At 61.0% G+C, this 18,550-nt stretch overlaps 2 protein-coding genes across 3 annotated transcripts; both read right to left on the bottom strand.

Moving 5' to 3' along the window:
* Positions 1-1,108: 1,108 nt before the first annotated feature.
* CILP2 (cartilage intermediate layer protein 2) lies at positions 1,109-9,589 on the bottom strand. Its single transcript, XM_025884659.2, has 8 exons — positions 9,475-9,589; positions 8,349-8,447; positions 7,117-7,389; positions 6,305-6,460; positions 4,987-5,265; positions 4,185-4,293; positions 3,829-3,986; positions 1,109-3,587 (listed from the first exon to the last, which is right to left on the bottom strand). Exons 1-8 carry the CDS (start codon positions 9,536-9,538, stop codon positions 1,252-1,254), a joined length of 3,474 nt encoding a protein of 1,157 aa, XP_025740444.1. The 5' UTR covers positions 9,539-9,589; the 3' UTR covers positions 1,109-1,251.
* A 586-nt stretch (positions 9,590-10,175) lies between these two features.
* Positions 10,176-18,548, bottom strand: YJEFN3 (YjeF N-terminal domain containing 3). Of its 2 annotated transcripts, none has more exons than XM_025885370.2 (6): positions 18,047-18,548; positions 14,563-14,671; positions 12,364-12,474; positions 12,010-12,123; positions 11,779-11,929; positions 10,176-10,440 (listed from the first exon to the last, which is right to left on the bottom strand). In XM_025885370.2, exons 1-6 carry the CDS (start codon positions 18,244-18,246, stop codon positions 10,232-10,234), a joined length of 894 nt encoding a protein of 297 aa, XP_025741155.2. In that variant the 5' UTR covers positions 18,247-18,548; the 3' UTR covers positions 10,176-10,231. The 2 variants fall into 2 exon arrangements, with proteins under 2 accessions (XP_025741155.2, XP_073757137.1); XM_073901036.1 differs by having other exon boundaries at positions 11,801-11,929.
* Positions 18,549-18,550: the final 2 nt, after the last annotated feature.

The raw sequence follows: 18,550 nt of genomic DNA, 5'->3' as shown, positions 1-18,550 counted from the left end.
GTTTCTCTCTCTGGAAAGTGGGGGTGTGGTCAGAACAGGGTCTGTGCCATGGGGTGCCAGGAGGACTCGCCCACAGAGCGCCAGCAAGCGACATTCTGCTGCCTCCGGCCCGAGTCCTGCTGAGGTAGAGGGCCCAGGGCCGTGGCGGGGGGCAGCCTGGTCACCATGTGGCCGAGGCGTGACCAGGCCTCAGCCGGGTGGGGCTGAGGGCGGGGCAGCATGGCCCTGGCTGAGGAAGTCCAGAGCAGCCTCCGCTCCTGCCGCCTGGGGCCTGCGCCCACTGCCAGGGCCCCCTCCCCACACGCCGCAGCCCTTGGGCCTGGGGCCAGATGGGAGCCGCCAGCCACAGCCAGGCTCAGATGAGAAGGCCAGGGCGGCGGCATCTACCGTGTTTAGCTGTCGGGCCGCTCAGGCTTGGGCGGCCCACGAGGCGGCCCTGCACACACGTGTCACAGACACTTCTGCGCGCCTCAGCCAGGACCCACGGGCCGGCCTGAGGCCCATCTGGGACCTGGTCGAGACCTCTGAGCGGCTTGCACACCCGTGTCCGGGTGTCCACCTGCCAAGGTCTAGGGCTAGCAGCCCCAGCCTCCAGCTTCCCTCCCCAAGACTGACACCATGAGTTGGAAATGAAGCGTCTTTAATTGATTCCCTGCACCAACCCCCCTGGGGGGGAGGGTGTCTCCAAGCACCAAACCTGTGAGAATTGTGCCCCTCAGCCCCAGGAACCAAGAAGCCCCTGCCCGACATTCACTGGGCCAGGACCACCCCCCTCCTACCCCCTTGACCAGCCCCGTGGGCTTCGTTTCAATAAATAACCCCCAGAGCAAAGCTTGGGGCAGAGGACCCAACAAAGCACCCAACTCAGCAACACGCAGAGGGCGCTTCAGGCAAAGGTCAGGAGGGAATCTCAAGGGGCAGCATATCTGAAATCAGGGTCAAAAACCGCACATAAAATCAGAGCCAGCGTGCGAGCTGGGAGCCAATCGCCCCAGGCGTCAGTCGGATGCCTGATGGTCTCCCAGGATGCTGGCTCCTGCCATCAGGAAGAACGCCATTCTGTGTCACACAGCAACAGTTCCCTGCCTGGTCTTTGCACATCGGACACTCCTAGGTCTTGACTCTGAATTCTGGGCAGGGGAGGGGGGTGGGCAGAAACCTGGGGAAGGGAGCATCTGGGGAAGGGGGCCGAGACTTCCCAGGTCCAGAGGAGTCCAGGGCAAGGCAGAGGAGGGAGGTGGCGAGCCCAGGTCACTGCCGGGCCCTGCCCCGGCGGGTAAGGAGGGGACCTGTGGCTTGAGCCTGTGCCCGGGCTGCCGTGCCCATCTCCCTGCGTATGTCACCAAGCGCCATTGCTGGGGACTCCAGCAGCCTCTGGAAGAGGCTAGGCCGGCCAGCCGGAGGCTCCCGACACTGGAAGGTGACGGCGGTGCCAGCATCAGCCTTCATCTCCCGAGAAAAGCCGTCAGAGGAACCATCAAAGCAGCGGCCGATGGCGATCTCCTTGGCCAGCCTCGGGCTCTGGTCGGTGACCGTGTAGACACCGTAGTTGTGACCCAGAGGGTCCAGTGGGGCCAGCATGCTGAAGGCAGCGGGGTCGTCAGCCGGGGCGGTTGGGGGGTGCCGGGCCAAGTAATCCCGCAGGAGCCCGTTGACCGCCACACGGCGGCAGCTGCCCTGGGGCATGATGGTCACCAGCGTCCTGTCCACCTGACGCTGGTCGAAGAGCATCCCGCTGCACTTGAACTCCACGCAGGCGGCGGACGTGCCGGGGCGTTCGGGGTCTCGGACGCTGCGGGCATCCCGGAGCCCGTAGAGCTGACCCTGGGTGCGCGGGTGGCTGCCCCCCGCGTTGTGCGCGCGGACCATGTACTCCTGGGGGCCCTGGATCTTCACTTTGAGGAAGCAGGCCCGGAACTCCTGGGGGTTGGGCCACCAGGCCAGGAGGTCTCCAGTCCAGGAGGCCGGCGCGCCCTCGCGGAACGGGACCACGTTGTACTCGTATTTGTCGTCCTCCACGCGCGCGAAGCGGAAGTGGCTGGCGGTCACCGGGGCCTCCTGGCATTCCCGCAGGCTGCGCCACGGGTACACCGGGCCGTTGGCCTCGGCCGGGTCGCCGGGCCTGGGTTTCGCCAGGTTGATGCGGAAGCCGTTGCGTTTGAGCGCGGGGTCGTCGTGGTCCGTGCGCTGGTAACCCAGCTTGTCCAGGAGCGGCTGGGCCACGCCTACGGTGGCCGGGAGGGGGCGGGGCCGGGAGGGGGCGGGCTCCAGCTCCTCCCCGCCCAGGGTGGCCGTGACCAGGGCCGTGTAGGCGTCGGGCCGGTCCGCGTCGCAGAAGGCGGGGAGGCAGGCGCCGTTGGGGCCGGTGACCGCGCTGTCGAAGCGGCCCCAGGCACGGGGGTTGGCCGAGAAGCCGGGGGCCGGCTCCAGGTTGACCAACGTGACCACCACACCCTCCACCTGCTCGTTGGGGGTGAACTTGTCGTTGGCGTAGGCGCGCACCTTCACGAAGCAGCGGCGGCGCTCGGGGACGTCCAGGTTGAACAGACGCCGCTCGCGGATCTCCACGTTGCCCACCAGGAAGACCCGCTCCTCCCGGCGGACCCGAGGGGCTGCCGACTCCTCTCGCTGGAAGCCGCTCTCCTCCTCCCACAAGCCTGTGTCGGGGTTCAGCGACCAGAGCTTGAGGGCCTCCACGTGGCCCGCCATGCGGATCTGGCCGGCGTTCACGCGCACCGCCACGGGCCCCGCGTGCAGCAGCTCCGCGGAGCCGGCCGCACGGAGGTCCACCGAGAACATGCCGTAGGTGCGCAGCGGGGCCAGCTCGCCGTCACTGTCCACAAAGCGCAGGTCACTGGGGGCGGCGGCCGCCGACGTGAGGTCTCGGGGGTCCACGAATGTCACCCGGGCCTCCACAGCCCCCGTGTAAGGCTCACCATCGGCTCTGCGGAAGGCTCCCGCGGGAAGGACCAGCTCGCCCAATGGGGCCTCGTCTTCCAGCTCCCCAAGAGGGATCGTGTTGCTCTCGCTGGCATCTAAGATGATGGGGGCTTTCTTCCGCATGGCCTTGACGTCGTGGTACACGCCGCCCCCTCGAGGGTCAAAAGGCAGCACTCTGACAGTGTCCATGAACTCCCCACTCGGGTCCACAAAAGTTACCACCAGCCGCTGCGTGGAGGGTGGCACCTCGATGGTGAAGTCACCCTGGTAGGAGGTGAATCCAATGGGCTCCTGGCCTAGCAGGATCTGGGCGAAGCTCAGGGGTTCCCCTGAGTCAGAAGCCAGCACACGTCCCCGCACCAGTCCCCGACGGGGCAGACATTTCTGGCAGCTGCACTCAGCCACCACCTTTACCGGGAGGACGTAGTTGGAGCAGTGGATCTCCCTGGTCTGCAGGCGGCGAACAGAGCAGCAGCGCGAGCCCGCATCCCCACACCGGGGGCTGGAGCCTGTGGGGCTGGGGCAGAGGGTGTCTGGGCAGAGGCCCACATCCAAGTAGGTGGGGCCACTGCCAGGCTGACCACAGTCATCTGGGAGCTTGATCAGGTGCTCTTGGGGCTGGGGATTGCAGGCTGGCTGGCCTGGGGCTGCAGAGCAAGAAATCAATCAGATCAGAGGAAGAGGGAGGGCTCCATCTGAGTCCAAGTTTGGGGGCCTGAATGGGGTCAGGGGCTCAACCCAGGGGCTCAGTGGGGGCCTGGGATCAGACTCAGCAAGGAAAGAGAGCAGTCTAAAGTTGGGGCTCCATTTGGGGTTGAGTTTTGGCTGGTGTTAGGTCTCAGTTCAGTTTCAGGGCATGCTCAAGGTTGGGGGGCTGAGGGTGCTCACCAAGCACGGTGAGGCGGGCGGTGCCCGAGCGCACAGTGCCCGCGTCATTCCATGCTTTGCAGTGGTAGGTGCCTGCCTGGTCTGGCCGCAGCCCCCGCAGCTCCAGATGGGCCCCGTACCTGTGTTCTTGCCTGTCCAGCAGGGTCCCGTTGTGGAACCTGGGTGGCAGGTGGACAACACCGTGGAGGCCCTTGGCATAGGGAAGGGGCTACATGTGCCCCCAGTCCCCCACACACAGCCCAGGAAGGTTGCAGAGCAGCTTCGTCCCAGTCTCTGAGGCACCACATTATCTTGGGAAGTCGAGTCAAACCACAAAGCTGGATGCAAGGCCCTTGGGCATGGGGCAGGGCACTCACCAGGAGTATTTCTTGGGCATGGGGGTGCCTGAAGCTTTGCAGCAGAAGGTTACATTCTGTCCAGCCTCTTGCACTCGGGCCTCAGGGTGCTTCACCAGGTAGGGCTTCTCTGGGGGCAAAGGTGGCAAAGGTCAGGGCCCTGCCCCATCCCAGCTTCTCCCAACAAACCTTCCCAATGGCAGGGCCCCATCCTTTCTCTTCCAGGGATGCCCTGTTTCACCTTTGCCTCTTCTGATAACCTCCCCATTCAATTTCATCCCATGGCTGCTCAAAATGGTGCCCCATCTTTTTTTTTTTTTTTTTTTAAGTAGGCTTCACGATCAAGAATCACATGCTCTACTGACTGAGCCAGCCAGGTGCCCCAAGATAGTGCCCCATTTTTTTTTTTTGAGAGAAAAAGAGTGTGTGAGCAGGGAGGGGAAGAAAAAGAAGGAGAGAGAGAATCTCAAGCAGGCTCCCCATGGAGCCCATAGCAGGGCTTGACCTCATGACCCTGAGATCATGACCCAAGCCAAAATCAAGTCACTTAACTGACTGAGCCACCCAAGCGCCCCAAGATGGTGCCCCATCTTAACGCTTCCCTCTGCAAGTCCCTGTCTCACCTCGCACCTTCTCCAATGTCTCACGTTTTATTCATGCCCCCCATGATGCCATATTTAGTGTTATGCCTCCTCCAATGTCACATCTTATTTCTTCCCCAGTGACCTCATGCTGCATCACATCCTCCAAAGTACTTGGTGTCATCCAGAATTTCCTTGTTAGTTTCTCAGCCCCCTCATCCACCTTTCCATAGGGCACTTACCCAACTTATTGAGGACAACAGTGACCACAGCAGACATGGAGCCATTGGCCTGGGCCTGGCCCAGGCCTGCAGAAAAGCCATCCCTTTGGGCACTGACGTTGGCCCGGCTACTGGCACAGACTCCAGGCATCCGGAAGGTTCCATGGGCATCAGTGATGGCCACAGTGCCAGACCAGTCTCTCAGGGAGACCCTGGCTCCTGGCAGTGGACGCCCAGATGGGGTGACCACCGAGCCCAGGAGGATGTGGTCAGGGCACCTGCAGGTCTTGGAGCTGCACCCTGGGGGACACAGGGAGGCAGAGGGACAGGAGGGCCTCTTCACTCCCTCCTGGGGAGGGCCTTCCACAGCAAAGATGCCTAGACACCCCCCTTTCTGACCCTCAGAGGCCTCAGCATGACCCTGCTTGGAACAGCCCCTAGTATGAGTGGGGATATGGGGTTGAGTAGTCAGAACTGGGGCAGAGGGAGGGACCTGTGGTCCAGAGGGATGGGGGAAAATGCCATGGAGGAGGGGACAGAGGAGGTGACTCTCACAGGACAGAGAGGCTCCTTCCAGCATGAGAGAAAATGTCCAGCAGGGGCTGGGGGCCCGGTTAGGGGTTGGGTCTTGGGCTCAGAACATCTCCCTCCCCTCCCAATCCTGCGGTTTCTCCATAAAATGGAAAATTCCGCTGGAAACTTCAGGGCAGAGGCGTCAGGAGGGCAGAGCCAGGCGGGGTAGGGTGGGGACCCCACTACCCCATTGGCCACCGTACTCCCCCACCCTGCCATGGGCTCTGCGGGCGCAGTCTCCAGACCATGTTTGTGGAGCCCAGGCGAATCGGAATTTCCAGTCGCCTCCTGGCTGGCCTGGTGTCTGGTCCTGGGAGGGCTTGGGCATGGTGTCTGCCAGGGTGTGAGCGCGTGTCCGCGTGGGCGTGAGGGACAGGCGGGGGGCTGCGAATGCCACGCGTGTGCACCCCGAGTGTGTGAGCCAGCTTCTCTGTGTGTCCCACGTCCAGCAGGACATACACACACACGGCGGTGTACCCAAGGTAATGCCCACTTGGATGTGCACACGCCTGGACGCGACGCTCAAGGCGTCCACCCACCCAGATGTACACATTCACCAGTGCTCCTCAGGGGCCCAGAAGGGAATGAAGGGCCAGTCCAAGTTTTGGCCCTCCAGGACCCGCCTCTTCCCTTCAAGCCCCGCCCCATCAGGCTCCATCCCAACCGGCCTCTTCCCCCTAGGGTAGCCTTGGCTAAAAGCCGCCTTGTTCCACATCCAGGCTCCGCCTCTAACTCAGCACTTGCCTCCAGGCCCCAACCCTCCTACCTGGACATGTAGGGCGTACACACTTTTGAGCCTCCAGGGGACGCCCCGGACACGCATCCCCAGCCGGGCTTGGACAGCGGCGGCGGCGCAAGCGACGGCCTGGCCCGCAGCTCCCTGAACAGGGACTCCACGGGCCCCACGCGCCCCACGTGGCCTCTGCGGTAAGGGCGGAGAGGGGGGAAGGTGAGGCGGCCGCCCACCCTTCCAGGGACTGCGCCTCCCTGGAAATCTGGTAACAATGTGGGACTGGAGGATGCCCCCCCCCGCTAAGTTCATCAGAGGGTGGGTATCCCCCAGAGAGAGGCCCTGCCCACTGCCCCCATCGGTTGTCCTTCAGGCGCACCTGTCGAAGGCGCAGTTAAGGTACCGCCCCATTTTCCCCAACCCCAGATAAGCTTCCCGAAGTTAGCCCTGCTGTTCTCCCTACACATATTTGGGGTCAAAACACGCCCCCACAGAACGGGGCTGTGACAGATTAGCAAATGAGGACAGCGAGAGGGAGATGAGCTCCTGGGGGGGTCCTTCCCGTTCCCTACCTGGGCCGCTATTGGCAGCCCCTCCCTTCCAAAGCCCCGCCCCCATCTGATCCTGCCGGCTCCTGGGGCTCTGCTAAAGAGCCCCGCCTCTTTCTAACCACGCCCACATCCCCCAAACCCTGCCCCCTCCTCCATTACCGCCCATTCAGGCTCCACCCACCAGTGACCCATCCCGGCCAATCCCCACTCTTTCCTCAGCATGACGGCTCTCGAGCCCGCCCTCTCCCCAGACCCGCCCATCACCACACAGGCCCCGCCCCCCGGCCCCGCCCTCACCGAGCGGGCAGCGGAAGCGCACATGGTAGTTGGAGCAGCGGCGGCCGCGGGGCTGCTCACGGTTGAGGCACCAGAAACCTCGCGTGGGGTTCAAGTGCACGCGCTCGCCTACAGTGGACGGCAGGGCCCAGTCCGTGGTGCGCGCCTCTAGCGCCAGCGGCCGCGGGCACACGCGCGCTGGTCCGTAATAGAAGCGGATGGCGGCCAGACTCTCGAAGTCGCCATCGCCGCCGGGGTGGTCCACGTTGAACCAGGACGTCCACTCGCTGGCCTCTGCGGGCACCGCACGCGCTGGGACCCGGGCCGCAGCCTGTCGGGCCCCATCAGTGCACGCAGGGGCCCGGGAAACTGCCTGCCCACCCCCATCTCCGAGGTAAGGGCCTTACCCTGCTGTCTAAAACGGTCACCCCACCCCCAGTGAGCACGGGCTAACCCAGCCCGCCCATGACCCCGCCAAGATCCAGGGTTCTCTTGGGCAGAAGGAGCTATAAAGGGATCGCGGGAGGTTGGCCTCCCCTAGCACCAGCTCCAGTTCTGCTGCCCAATTCTTGAGCTTGCCCACCGGTGCAGGCTGACATTTTGCCACGCTCACATCTTGCCACTGTCTGACCAGTCCCCAACCTTAGAATTGAGCCTGCCCCCCATCTCAGAATTCAGAACCCCTGAGGTGTGAGGAGGTACAAGGGCAGCAGGAGGAGTCGGGCCTGAGACCAGCCCTAGCTGTAGCTTTCTGCCGCCTGGCCGCTCCAGGTCAGAGCCAGCTGGGCCCTTGCTCACTGCCTGGCTGAACCCATCACAGAAGTCACAGGTGGGAAGGGTCTGGCCTCCCAGAGGTCAGATTCGGCTTCCACCAAACACCCCCCCCCCCAGGGGGTGCTCATTCCTTTCCTGACTCAAGTGACTTTCCCAGCTAGGAAACTGGAGACCCAGGTTCCAGAACTAGAGGTCTGGAATCTACTGGAAGCACCCTGCATTGATGCCTCCAGTAGGGGCGAGGAAGTACCCCCCCATACACCCTACATTGGTTTCCTCCTTGACAGCCTGAACTCTCACCCCTCTGCTCCTAAAATTTAGACCTCTTGGGACACCTATGCCAGGGGCCACCATGTCCAGGGACCAGGATGGTACTGGCCACTTCTACCCCTTGCGTCCCCTCCTCACATGACCACACCAGCTAGAGCTCGCACAGTGAGTCCACAGCAGAGTCAGGACTTGGACCCAGGATGACTCACCTTCCCAGTCCTCCAGGGCTGGCGAGGACTGTCCAGGGCGCAGTGATGGACCTTCAAAGCCCCAGGCAGTTGCTGTGGGCTCCTCAGGGGGGGGTGTGACTGTGGAAGGGGTGAGGAGCCGGGGGGGGGGGGGGGAAGGAAGCATACTGATGGGGACTTCTGTGAGCTCCTTCTATGCAAGGTGCTGTCATGATCATCCCCATTTCACAGGGAAGAAAATTGAGGCTCTGAGAAGCCAGAACCTAGCTCTGGCTGACCCCAAGGAATGCAGAACCTCCCCCTCCCCTTCTAGGAAGCCTCCCTGTGACCCCTACCCCCAATCTCCTGCCACCCCATCCCTCCCTCTGCCCTGGCCCAGATACCATGGGCTGGGGAAGTCTGTGTGTCTGCTTTGCTCCCCAGACCCAGTTCTCCCGGAGTGTACTCAGCGGCCATGAGCTCAATTGGCTGTTCCTCTGCCCTCAGGCTGAGCTGCATTCCCCTTCATCCATTTGCGGGCTGGAAGTCCCTCCCTCAGTGCACCTTCCATCCCTTCACTTGGAGCCCAAGCTGCCACTGGGAGGAAGTCTTTGGAATCTAGCCTGGCTTCTCTGACCTTGAGTTATCTAAGATAGCCAGGCTGGACCGTGACCTCAGACAAGTCCCTTCCCTGTCTGTGTCTCAGTCAGTCTCCTCATCTGAGAAATGGATCCAGTGCCCTCTCCACTGAGGGGGATTCCAGAGCTGGGAATTTTTGTGAATGGTGTGTGTGTGGAGGAGGAGAGGAGTTATGTGAGAAGGGATGGCTCTGACCCCTTAATCCTGGTCCAGGACCAGGTGCTTCAGGGCTGAGACAGGCCCCCTGTGTTCCCCGGGAACCCAGAGGAGCCTAAGGTTCATATCTATACTCCAAGTGCCCCTACTTCTCTTTGAGGAGGGAAAAGAACAGAGGTTTCCTCCCCTCCCCGCGTTGTTGGTCCCAAGGATCCATCTCCCCGACGCCCCCACTCCACTCCCGGGCTGACGAAGGGGGACCCAGGCCTGCGGATACGAGCGGATCCCTCGGTTCTGTCTCCGGGAGCGGCTGCAAGCCAGGCGGGCTGCCAGGGCTCCTAGGGGTCTGGGCTGGGGTCAGGGGGCGCCTCACCTCGAGCCCCCGCCAGGTGCGCGGCGGCGACAAAGAGGCAGAGTAGTGGCGGCAGTGACGCCATGGCCGGGTCCGAGCGTCCGAGGGAGGGTCCGGGCTCCGCGGCGCGCGCGGATCTGACTCCCGCGGGTCTGGCGGCCGCTGGGGCTGAGGATGGGGGCGGGAGGTGACCGCAGGCCACGCCCCGTCCAGGCCACGCCCCGTCGGAGCAATGCTCCCTGGCCCCCGGTGACTTCGGTGCGCTCGCAACCTCTCCCGGTCGCCCCCTTCGGTGCGTCCGGCTGTGCCTCCGCCCTCAGGCTGGCCTGCGTCACTCCCCCCCACTCCCCCGTCGCCAGCTGGAAGTCCCTCCCTCAACCCACTCTCCATTCTCCACCTTGGGTCCCAAGCTGCCTGTGGGACGTGCCTCTCTTGGACTCGAGCCTGAAGCTGCCCAAACACTCACGCTTTAGGCAGCCCTTTAGGCGGCGAGAAATCCTCCATCGGGTCTAACTTCAATCCTGTTGGCGTTAGGCCACCCCGAGCAGGCTGGAAGTCCCACCCTGAGTCTACCCTCTACTCTTCTGGCGCTAGTTTTCTCGGCCAGCGACGACTACCCTCCATCCCTTCGGCCTGGGCTCTGGGGTACGGTGGCAAGTCCCTTCCCGAGTTTGCCCACCCGGGCGGCGAACCCGGCGCACAGAGAAGGAGGAGGCCAGGTGGTGGTGGGACGTCTGTTTATTGGCGCGGGTCCAAGCCGCCAGAACGCAGGTGGCGGTCACAGCGCCGCGACGCAGTCGGTGCCGGTGTATCCCGGCAGGCGCAGAGCGAACTTTCGGCGCACGTCGTCGGGCACGAACCTGCCGGCCACGAAGTGGTGGCGGCCGGAGAAGCGGCCGGCGCAGCGCTTGGGCGCGGCGAGCGATACCAGCACGTCGGGCCGGAGCCCATCCTCGGTGTCGCCGCCACCGGTCTCCGCGTCCCAGCCTGAGGGAGGAGGGGCGGGAGGGGAGGGAATCGGGAGCTGGGAGGGGTGCTTGCCTTCAGACGAGAGACACTTGCCTCCTCACCGCCCACTTCCCCTTCCCCATCAGACCCAGCCTCTGCTCTCTGACACGTGAGTCTTGGTCAGACCTGCCTCTGCCCGGAACCTGGGCCTCCGCCCTCAGACCAGTGTCTCCCCTTCTTTGGAGATGTTTCCCTCCTCTGACCAGAGCGTCTGTCTTCATACTTTTCTGCCCCTGCTCCCATCATGCTACTAATTTTTCTCCTCTATCTGACTCAGCCTCTGCCTTCAGACTACATCATTTCCACTTGCTGCCCTTTCCCAGTCAGACCCATGCTTCTGCCTTGTGACCCAGCATCTGTCCCCATTCCTCCCTCCCTATCAGTCTTGAGCTTTCCCACTTAGACTAGAACCTCCTTCCACCCAGGCTTCCTAGCTGCCTTCCCCCTCTGACCAGATCCCCACTCTCCTTTCAGAGGACAGACTTGCCCCCATCCTCAGACAGGCTTCCCCCATCAGATCTGTCTCCTTACTCCTGGTCCTTGACTCTGACAGAACATGGCCTGAGCATTCATCATCCTCACCCAACCTGAGTGTTCATCATCCTCCTTCTGACTAGAGACTCTTCCCTCTGACCTGACATCTCTGTCTTTGCCCTTGGACTAGATCTTGACGCACTCCCTCACTGGGCCCTAGCCTCTACCACCTCTCAAATGAGCCTCTACCTTCAGACTAGGGGTCTTGCCTTCTCCCCTGCTTCTGACCAGAGTTTGGAGCCACTAACTAAAAGCCTCCTCCCTCTGACTTTAATCCTTCCTTCTGTGACCCTAGTCTCCACCCTTGGACCAGACAGCCCATCTCTTCATAGCTAACCCCCTGCTCTGTGGCACCCTGCTGGGATGGCCCTGAGGTCTTGCAAGCTGGGGGACATCCCCCTGAGTGTGGCCACCCCCGTGGAGGGTCCGGCTGGCCAGCAGCTGTTTGTTCCATCTGCCCGTTGCCTAATGGCTCCAACAGGCATGGGGCGGCGGCCAGGACGGGTGAGGCCTTTGCCGAGTGAGCTCACGTCTGCCCAGGCAACTGGGCCAGAGTGGGCAGCGGGCACGTTGGGCTGGGTGTGGGGGGATGGGACAGGGGGTCACCTGGGCAGCAGCCTCGGTCTTCCCTATCTGAGGGATGGACATGACCCTCACCCAGAGTGCATGAGCCATCCACGCTAGGGAAACTGAGGCTCGGAGACAGGCTGGTGCCACCAGAAGCTGGAGTGCAGAGGGCCCCCACCCAAGCCCCCAACAGGCCCCCCCTCCTGCCCGGCATGCCTGAGGGAATGTCCAGGCTCACAAGGGGGATGGACAGCAGCTTGAGTATGGCCAGCGTCCGCGTGCAGGGGCCCCCGATCTCCCCCGGCTGCACGCCAGGGCCCAGCACGGCGTCCACCACCAGCCCATAGGCATCGTTGATGAGCTGGACCTGAGAGAGCAGGCAGGGTCAGGGGGCGGCCTTTGGGCACTGTCCCCTACTCCCCCCCTCATTTGCCACCAAGCGCTGACCTCCGTGGGCAAATAGGACAGGAAGGGGATGTCCATCTTCTCACACTGGGTGGTCAGGTCCCGGTGCAGCAGATCCAGTGAGCGTGTAGGGTAGAAGATGGTTGGTTCGTACTCCTGGGGGCGGGGCACGGAAAGGAGTCAGCACTGGGGCCCCTTCCAGGCTCCCTACTGGGCCTTAGCCCCCAGACCTGGATACCAGGCAGCAGACCCCGCCTAGGGCAAGCACTGGGCTTATTCTGTAACCTCTCCCGCCTCAATGTCCCCCTGGGACCCTATCAAGAGGAGGGAGCAATTTCTGCAGGGACAGGGTTGAGGGGGTGACCCTAGGAGGCCAAGGGGGTCCTTGCTACTCACAAACATCTGCAGGTGCCGGGCACAAACCAGCCCCACGGCCCCGTTCTGCTCCGGGCCACACACGACCAGCACTGTCCTCTGCTTCCGGGAGAGAGTAGGCAAGGGGAACACCTGGCAGAGGGCACAGCAAAAGCAAAGACATGATGTCTGGAATTCCTCCTTGTTCGGGTGGGGAAACTGAGGCCCGGAGTAGCAGAAGGGATGGGCATGGGCCTAGAGGCAACAGAACAGGAGGAGAGGCATTCTGGGCAAAGGGCATGGCCGCTGGGGGCCTCAAGTTCCTCCTGGGAGATGCAGAGTCCCTGCTTCAGGCTCTGCCAAGCTGGAGCAGGAAAACGTGCCGTCTGCCACCACTCGGCGCCCAGAGTGCGGTTTGTTTATTCTCGGCCTGAGTTGCAGACATTCTTCCACCTTTTTCCACCGCAGTGGCTGCCCCTCCCCCGCCCACGTTTCCAGGTCTCAGCCCCTCCTGGAGGCCCCAAAGCTGGGGGGGGGTGTGCTTTTCCAACCCAAGATGCCCTGTCTCTCTCCATCTGCCTCGCCATACCTGTCTTCTCTATGTCTGACTCTGTGTCTACCCCCCATCCGTCTCTCTGTAGTCTTTCTGTGCCTGCATTTCTGTGTCTCTCTTTGTCTCTGTCTCTGTCTCCCAGACTCTCTGCGTCTCTGTGGGCCTGTGCATCAGTCTCTCTCTTTTTTTAAAGGTTTTATTTATTTGAGAGAGAGAGAGAATGAGAGATAGAAAGCACGAGAGGGAAGAAGGTCAGAGTGAGAAGCAGACTCCCCGCTGAGCAGGGAAGCCCGATGTGGGACTCGATCCCAGGACTCCAGGATCATGACCTGAGCCAAAGGCAGTCGCTTAACCAACTGAGCCACCCAGGCGCCCTGCATCAGTCTCCTTAATGCAGGAGTTCAGAGCACTGGTGTTCCAGCTGCAGCACTGCCCTGACTCCCTGTATGGCCTCAGCCCCCTCTCCTCTCCCAGCCTCGCTTGGCCTCTATCAAATGGGAATGACAATAGCACTGACAGGGTCACAGGGCCTCTCTGAGACCAGGGGCCCCAGGGGGCCTGGCTGTACCCTAACCTCCAGCTACACAGAGGGCTTAGTATTTCTTTGTCTCCTCCCCAAGGTCTCAGTGAGGTCCTGCCCCACCTCGAGGGCACCTGCGACCCCACCATGCCAGGCCCAGAGCCCGAGACTGGAGATGCGGGCGGGGGAGGGCAATGATGTCTGGGCTGGCTGGGACTGAGGGCCTTCTGGACGGACTTGGGGCTTTCAGGACAAAACCAAACGACATTCAGTCAGTAAGGGCCAGGCAAGTATTTACTACGTTGGACTCTGGGGCTTTGATGGTTATCATTTCCTTCTCCTGTGGGAGCTTCACTCAGGATATGTTTCATTTGGAAATAGGAACGTGAAAAAAAAAAACAACAAACTGAGCCTACATAAAGAAAGAGATTGTGTTTAACAAAAGTCTGCAGTGGTGACAAGAAGAGGAGGAAGAGAAAGGTTACATGCTGGAGCCCTGACGCCATCAGGCACTTCTCTAAGGCATTTGTGTTTATTAACTGGTGTCAGTTTATTACGCTTGCTTTGGAGGAGGAAACAGGCCCACAGTTTGACGACGTGGCCAAAAGCACTGGAAGGCAGCATCATCATTGCTTATTACTCTCGTGTCTCTTGGAGACACCTCGAAGCTGGGGCTTTGCCCTGGATCCAGACACAGCTCTGCTTACTTACCCCGTGGGACCTACACTTTGCAGGCCACTCCCTGCCTCTGGGCCTCAGTTTCCCTACCTGCAGCATGGGGTTATTTGGAGGTACTCAGCCTGCAGGAACTGATGTCTCCCTTACTGAGATCCAGGAGATGGCAGAGGCGGGTGGTCACAAAGGGCCCCAGGAGCATCCTGCAGTAGCCTCAGTCTCTGCTTCCCAGCCTCCAAGTCTTTGGGCACTCCTATCTCTGCCCTGACCCTCACTGACACCTAGGGTCTTGGGTCCCTGCCTGGTCTAGACCAGTGATAAGCCTCTCTAGGCCTGTTTCCCCATCTGAATGATGGGCTGGAGTAGCTCCACACAAAAAAGTGGCTTCTTGAGTGCTGGACCATTTTGGCCAGCCAGGTCATGCAGCTAGGCCTCGGCTCTGATGGGCTGGCCATCTGGATGGGGTCAAGGTCAAGGTTCAGGGGTCAGATACCTTGGTCACAGCCACAGCACTAGCATGGCCACACAACTCCACCAGCTGCTGCCGCCCAAAGCGATAATCCTCCAGCAACTCCCGCTCCAGGGCAGCCGCCTCAGCAGTGCTGGGGGACAGAGTGGGGAGAGACGCTCAAAGACACAAAGAGAGAAAGACTTAGAGAGGTTCGGATGGAACCAGTAACCTTCCACCAACGTTCCCAGCCAGGCCCTAGAGCCACCCCCAACCTGAGTTTCCCTGCTAGACGTGCATGCGGTTGAATGGAGCAGGGGGTTTAAGCTGAAACTCAAGGCACGGGCGCCCTCTGGTGGTCGAGGAGCGCGTGGTGGCGCATGTTGGTTCTACTGCCCCAAAGCGGGGGACACTGGAGCCCCGCCCAGATGCGCCCACCCCCACCGCGGGAAGAACCCAGAAGGAGGAATGGGCGGGAAAGACTGATGACGGTGATGGGCGAATTTCATGCAGCGGAAAACAGTGAGCAAGCTCCAGAAAACTGGAGGGGGCAGACTGGGCTGGGGGAGGAGGTGCCTGAGGGAGGTGGATTTTGAAGGCTGCAGAGGAGTTTGATGGCTCACTTCGGGAGGTGGATGTGGAACCCACAGCTATCAGACCTATTGGTGACCCTTCAATAATTGTGGCTAGAGAGATGGGGTTTACTCATTTGAGGTGAAGGTCTCCCATCAACTCCCTGAGTGACTGGGATCTGTCACATCTTAGCTTTGCTTCCTTTTTTGCAAAAGTAAAGTCCGCGTAGGCTTAGATAAATTTCAAGGCCCATTTCAAAATGCAAACACGGGCCCCATAACTTAAGAATTTTAAGATAATGACAACCAAGCGTTGGACTCTTCCAAGAGCAGGGACCAAGCCGGCCCTGGCTTAGGGGCTTCCAACGGGCATGGGCTGTAGTGGCGGCAGAGAAGGAGAGCTGGCATTGAAGATCGGAAATGGTCCCCCAGAATAAGGGGTTGGGGCAGCTGGGCAGGGTTTATGTCCTGATGCTAGCTTCCCCTAGCAGGACTCTTTCCTGCGGGGGAAGAGCACCTACCCCCAGCTCAGCAGACCCTAGAGAGCATAGTAGTAGTAACAGAACCAGGCCCAGAATATTCAACCACTCAGGGTAACCAAGTGGCTTGCCCAGAGTCATGCAGGCAGCAAGTAAGAAAACAGACTTCTACGCTTGGTGTCTGTTTCCAGAGCCACACAGGGTGTGAGCAAAGAAGCAGAGGCAGACCTACAGATAGCAAAGGTTTCTTGGGGTGAATCTTTAGGTTCCTTCCTTCAATTCTGTGAGCAAGAGACCACAACCTTCCGACCAATTTTGCAGCAATCAGGCCAGGCAGCAGGAGGGACATAGGTAAGGAATAAAGACGGCTGCGGGAGGGGGGAATCAGGGATGGCTTCCTGGAGGAGATGGCCTGGAGCACTTTGGGAGGTAATCCATGTGGAAGAAGAGTGAGGGCCAAGGTCCTGTAGTGGGAATGAGCTTGGCAGATTGAAGGGACAGAAGTGAGGCCACTGTGGCTGGAGCTGAGCAAGGGAAACTGAGAAACTGGGTCAGAAGGACACTTTGGGGGCCCACGCACATGGGGGGGAGATGGAGGCTTAGGGCAGGGAGGACACGTGCCCTGAGTCACCTCAGCAACCAGAGCCAGATTCAACCCCAGCTGACTTCAGATAAGGTTGAAGGACCAGCGGGGGAAAAGGAGCTCACGGTGGGGCACATGAAGAGCACTCCCTGGGCGGGCTGGCCCGGCCCCCAGGAGAGAACCCTGGAGAAGGCGTGTTCGGAAATGGGTCTCTCTCATTCCTCCACCTTCGTCTGTGACAGCTCTGGCTGCTGCCCCCGCAGGAGGGTGAGGGGAAGATGAGAAGGGCGGTTGGAATACCCCTTCCTCCTCCTCTTCCTCGGCCCCAAAGCTTTGGCCTCAGGCCACCACTTGGAACCTTATCTTCCTGCCTAACTGGTCATTAGAGTGATAATGGGGAGGATGGTGGCGGCTAGGAGCCTGGGGGTAGGGACGCTGGCAGCTTTAGGTGGGGTCTGAGTGGGAATCCGAGCTGGTGGGGGAGGGGGACAGGGCAGCGCCACTGTGGGACTGGCCAGAGGTGGGGGGGCTCCGTTACGATGTGCCCCTCGCTCCTCCCAATGCCAGTCCCCAGATGAGAGCAACTGTGAGGTCCAGGATTTCCCCGAGAGCACAAAGGCTGAGGTGACCGGCCTTCAAAGGAACTGGGCCGGTTCTCCCAAAATGCTTCCAGGAGCGGGCTCTTTTGGAGGTGAAGCCCTGGGGCCAGGCTGCCCAGGCCAGACCCTCCCTGCTCTCTTGGCTCCATCTGCTTCTGACCTTCAGGCCTCTGCCCACCAGCCCACCATCATTGCTCACCGGGCTGCCTAAAACAGTCTCATGGCCCCCAAACTCCTCTTCCACACAAGAGCCGTGGGGGCTTTGAAAACTTAAACGCCAGATCACATCGCCACTTGTCTCACACCTGCTTATGGCTCCCCAATATTCAGAGAATATTCAGATTCCTCCCCACGCCTATGCGCCCATTGTTTCTAACCTCATTGTCTCCTGTCTCCTTGCTTGCGCATTCCACTCCTACCCACCCCGGTGCCACATCACTCCTCCGTTGGCATCTGAGACGCCGCACAACTGGCCCCACCATCCCCCATGCCAGGTGAAATCACAGCTCCAGCTCTCTTCTGTCTAGGATGTGTTGGGTCTACAGGCTCAATCTGAACATCAGCCAGTCAACTGGACAGTATCTGCCCTGAGGGCCTGAGTGGATAGTGGGCAGAGGAGGCCAGACAAGGGGATATCAGATGAATCTGGTTTACATTGAGGTCCACAGCCCTGCTTGGGGTCCCAGATCACAAGATAACTCAGGATAAGGTGGGAGACACAGCCACAGCTGCCAACTCCAGAGCCCAAATCCAATCAAACTACTGGCAAGTGGCCCACATATTCAAAAACCCTAGCCTTGGCTCAGACAGTGGTTTCCCAACCCAGGCCTCAGTTTCCTTCCCTGATCAAGGAGATAGTAGCTGGTGGGCCACCAAGAGGGGTGTGAACGTTTGAGGAGCTAAGAGCTCAGCTCTTCCCAGATGGGGAACGAAGGGTGGGAGCTTCCAGGTTTCCAAGGACAGATGGAAAGGGGAGGTGGGCCTGGATTGGGTTGAGGAGTGATGGGAGAGCTACTAGCGGTGCTGCTGAACGATTCACTTAGGGGTGAGCCCCAGGTGGATGTAGTTTCCCTGGCAACGCAGCTTACAAGGCACTGGCAGCAGCAGGCTGCAGGCTTCATCTCTCCAGGTTAATGCGGGTGGGCCTCAGGACCCCCCAGGCCCCATCCTGGCCATGCTCCTTACTCTGATCCATCCTGCCCATGAGACCTCCTCCCAGCCTTGCCTAGTCCATGATGCCCCTGGCTCCGGGCTGCATCCCTGCCATGGTCTTTGGCATCCCCATCCCTGGCTGACCTGAGGAAACGCCGCTCCTCGGGCGCCTCCGTTGGGTCCAGGCGGGCCGCGCTGCTCATGGCCGAGGTGAGCGGGTGCCCAAAGCCCGGCTGCCACAGCCACAGCCTTTTAAGAGCATCCCAGGGCACAGGGGCCTCCTCCCCTCCCACCCTGTGCTTCCGCCAATCAGGCGGCGCCGCGAAGACGCTGTGCGCGGCCATTGGCTGGCGGGTGCAGGCACACTTAACCCTTTCGTGCCAGGAGTGGCGCCGCCCTGGGAAGGGAAGGAAACCAGACAGGTAGCGACCCCCGTAACGGAGTCTCGGCCTGGGAGCAAGGGGACACGCCTTCGGTGCCCCTCCATCCCATGCTCTGCTCTTTAGGTCCTCCACTCACTGATGTGCTCAGGGTGCGGGGTTGGGGGCGAACCCCAGCCTGGAGGGATGGGCTACTGACAAGGAGGGTTTCAACAGAGGTAGGAAAGTCCAGGCGTATTTGTGAGCCAAGGCTGATGGGTCCAGGCGC

This window comes from Callorhinus ursinus, unplaced genomic scaffold, assembly GCF_003265705.2.
Source record: "Callorhinus ursinus isolate GAN/ISIS: 27379988/994484 unplaced genomic scaffold, GSC_fseal_2.0 scaffold15, whole genome shotgun sequence".
NCBI classification, from domain to species: Eukaryota; Metazoa; Chordata; class Mammalia; order Carnivora; family Otariidae; genus Callorhinus; species Callorhinus ursinus.
This window is presented reverse-complemented; position numbering and strand designations above follow the sequence as displayed.

Coding starts and splice junctions, on each gene's coding strand:
- CILP2 (XM_025884659.2), bottom strand. CDS start 9,538: ATGGCGTCACTGCCGCCACTACTCTGCCTCTTTGTCGCCGCCGCGCAC. Junction 7,390..8,348: donor AGCCCTGGAGGACTGGGAAG/GTGAGTCATCCT, acceptor CGGTGCCCGCAG/AGGCCAGCGAGTGGACGTCC. Junction 3,987..4,184: donor ATGCCCAAGAAATACTCCTG/GTGAGTGCCCTG, acceptor CCTGCCACCCAG/GTTCCACAACGGGACCCTGC.
- YJEFN3 (XM_073901036.1), bottom strand. CDS start 18,246: ATGGCCGCGCACAGCGTCTTCGCGGCGCCGCCTGATTGGCGGAAGCAC. Junction 14,672..18,046: donor GAGGAGCGGCGTTTCCTCAG/GTCAGCCAGGGA, acceptor TCTGTCCCCCAG/CACTGCTGAGGCGGCTGCCC. Junction 12,124..12,363: donor CCCGGCACCTGCAGATGTTT/GTGAGTAGCAAG, acceptor CCCCGCCCCCAG/GAGTACGAACCAACCATCTT.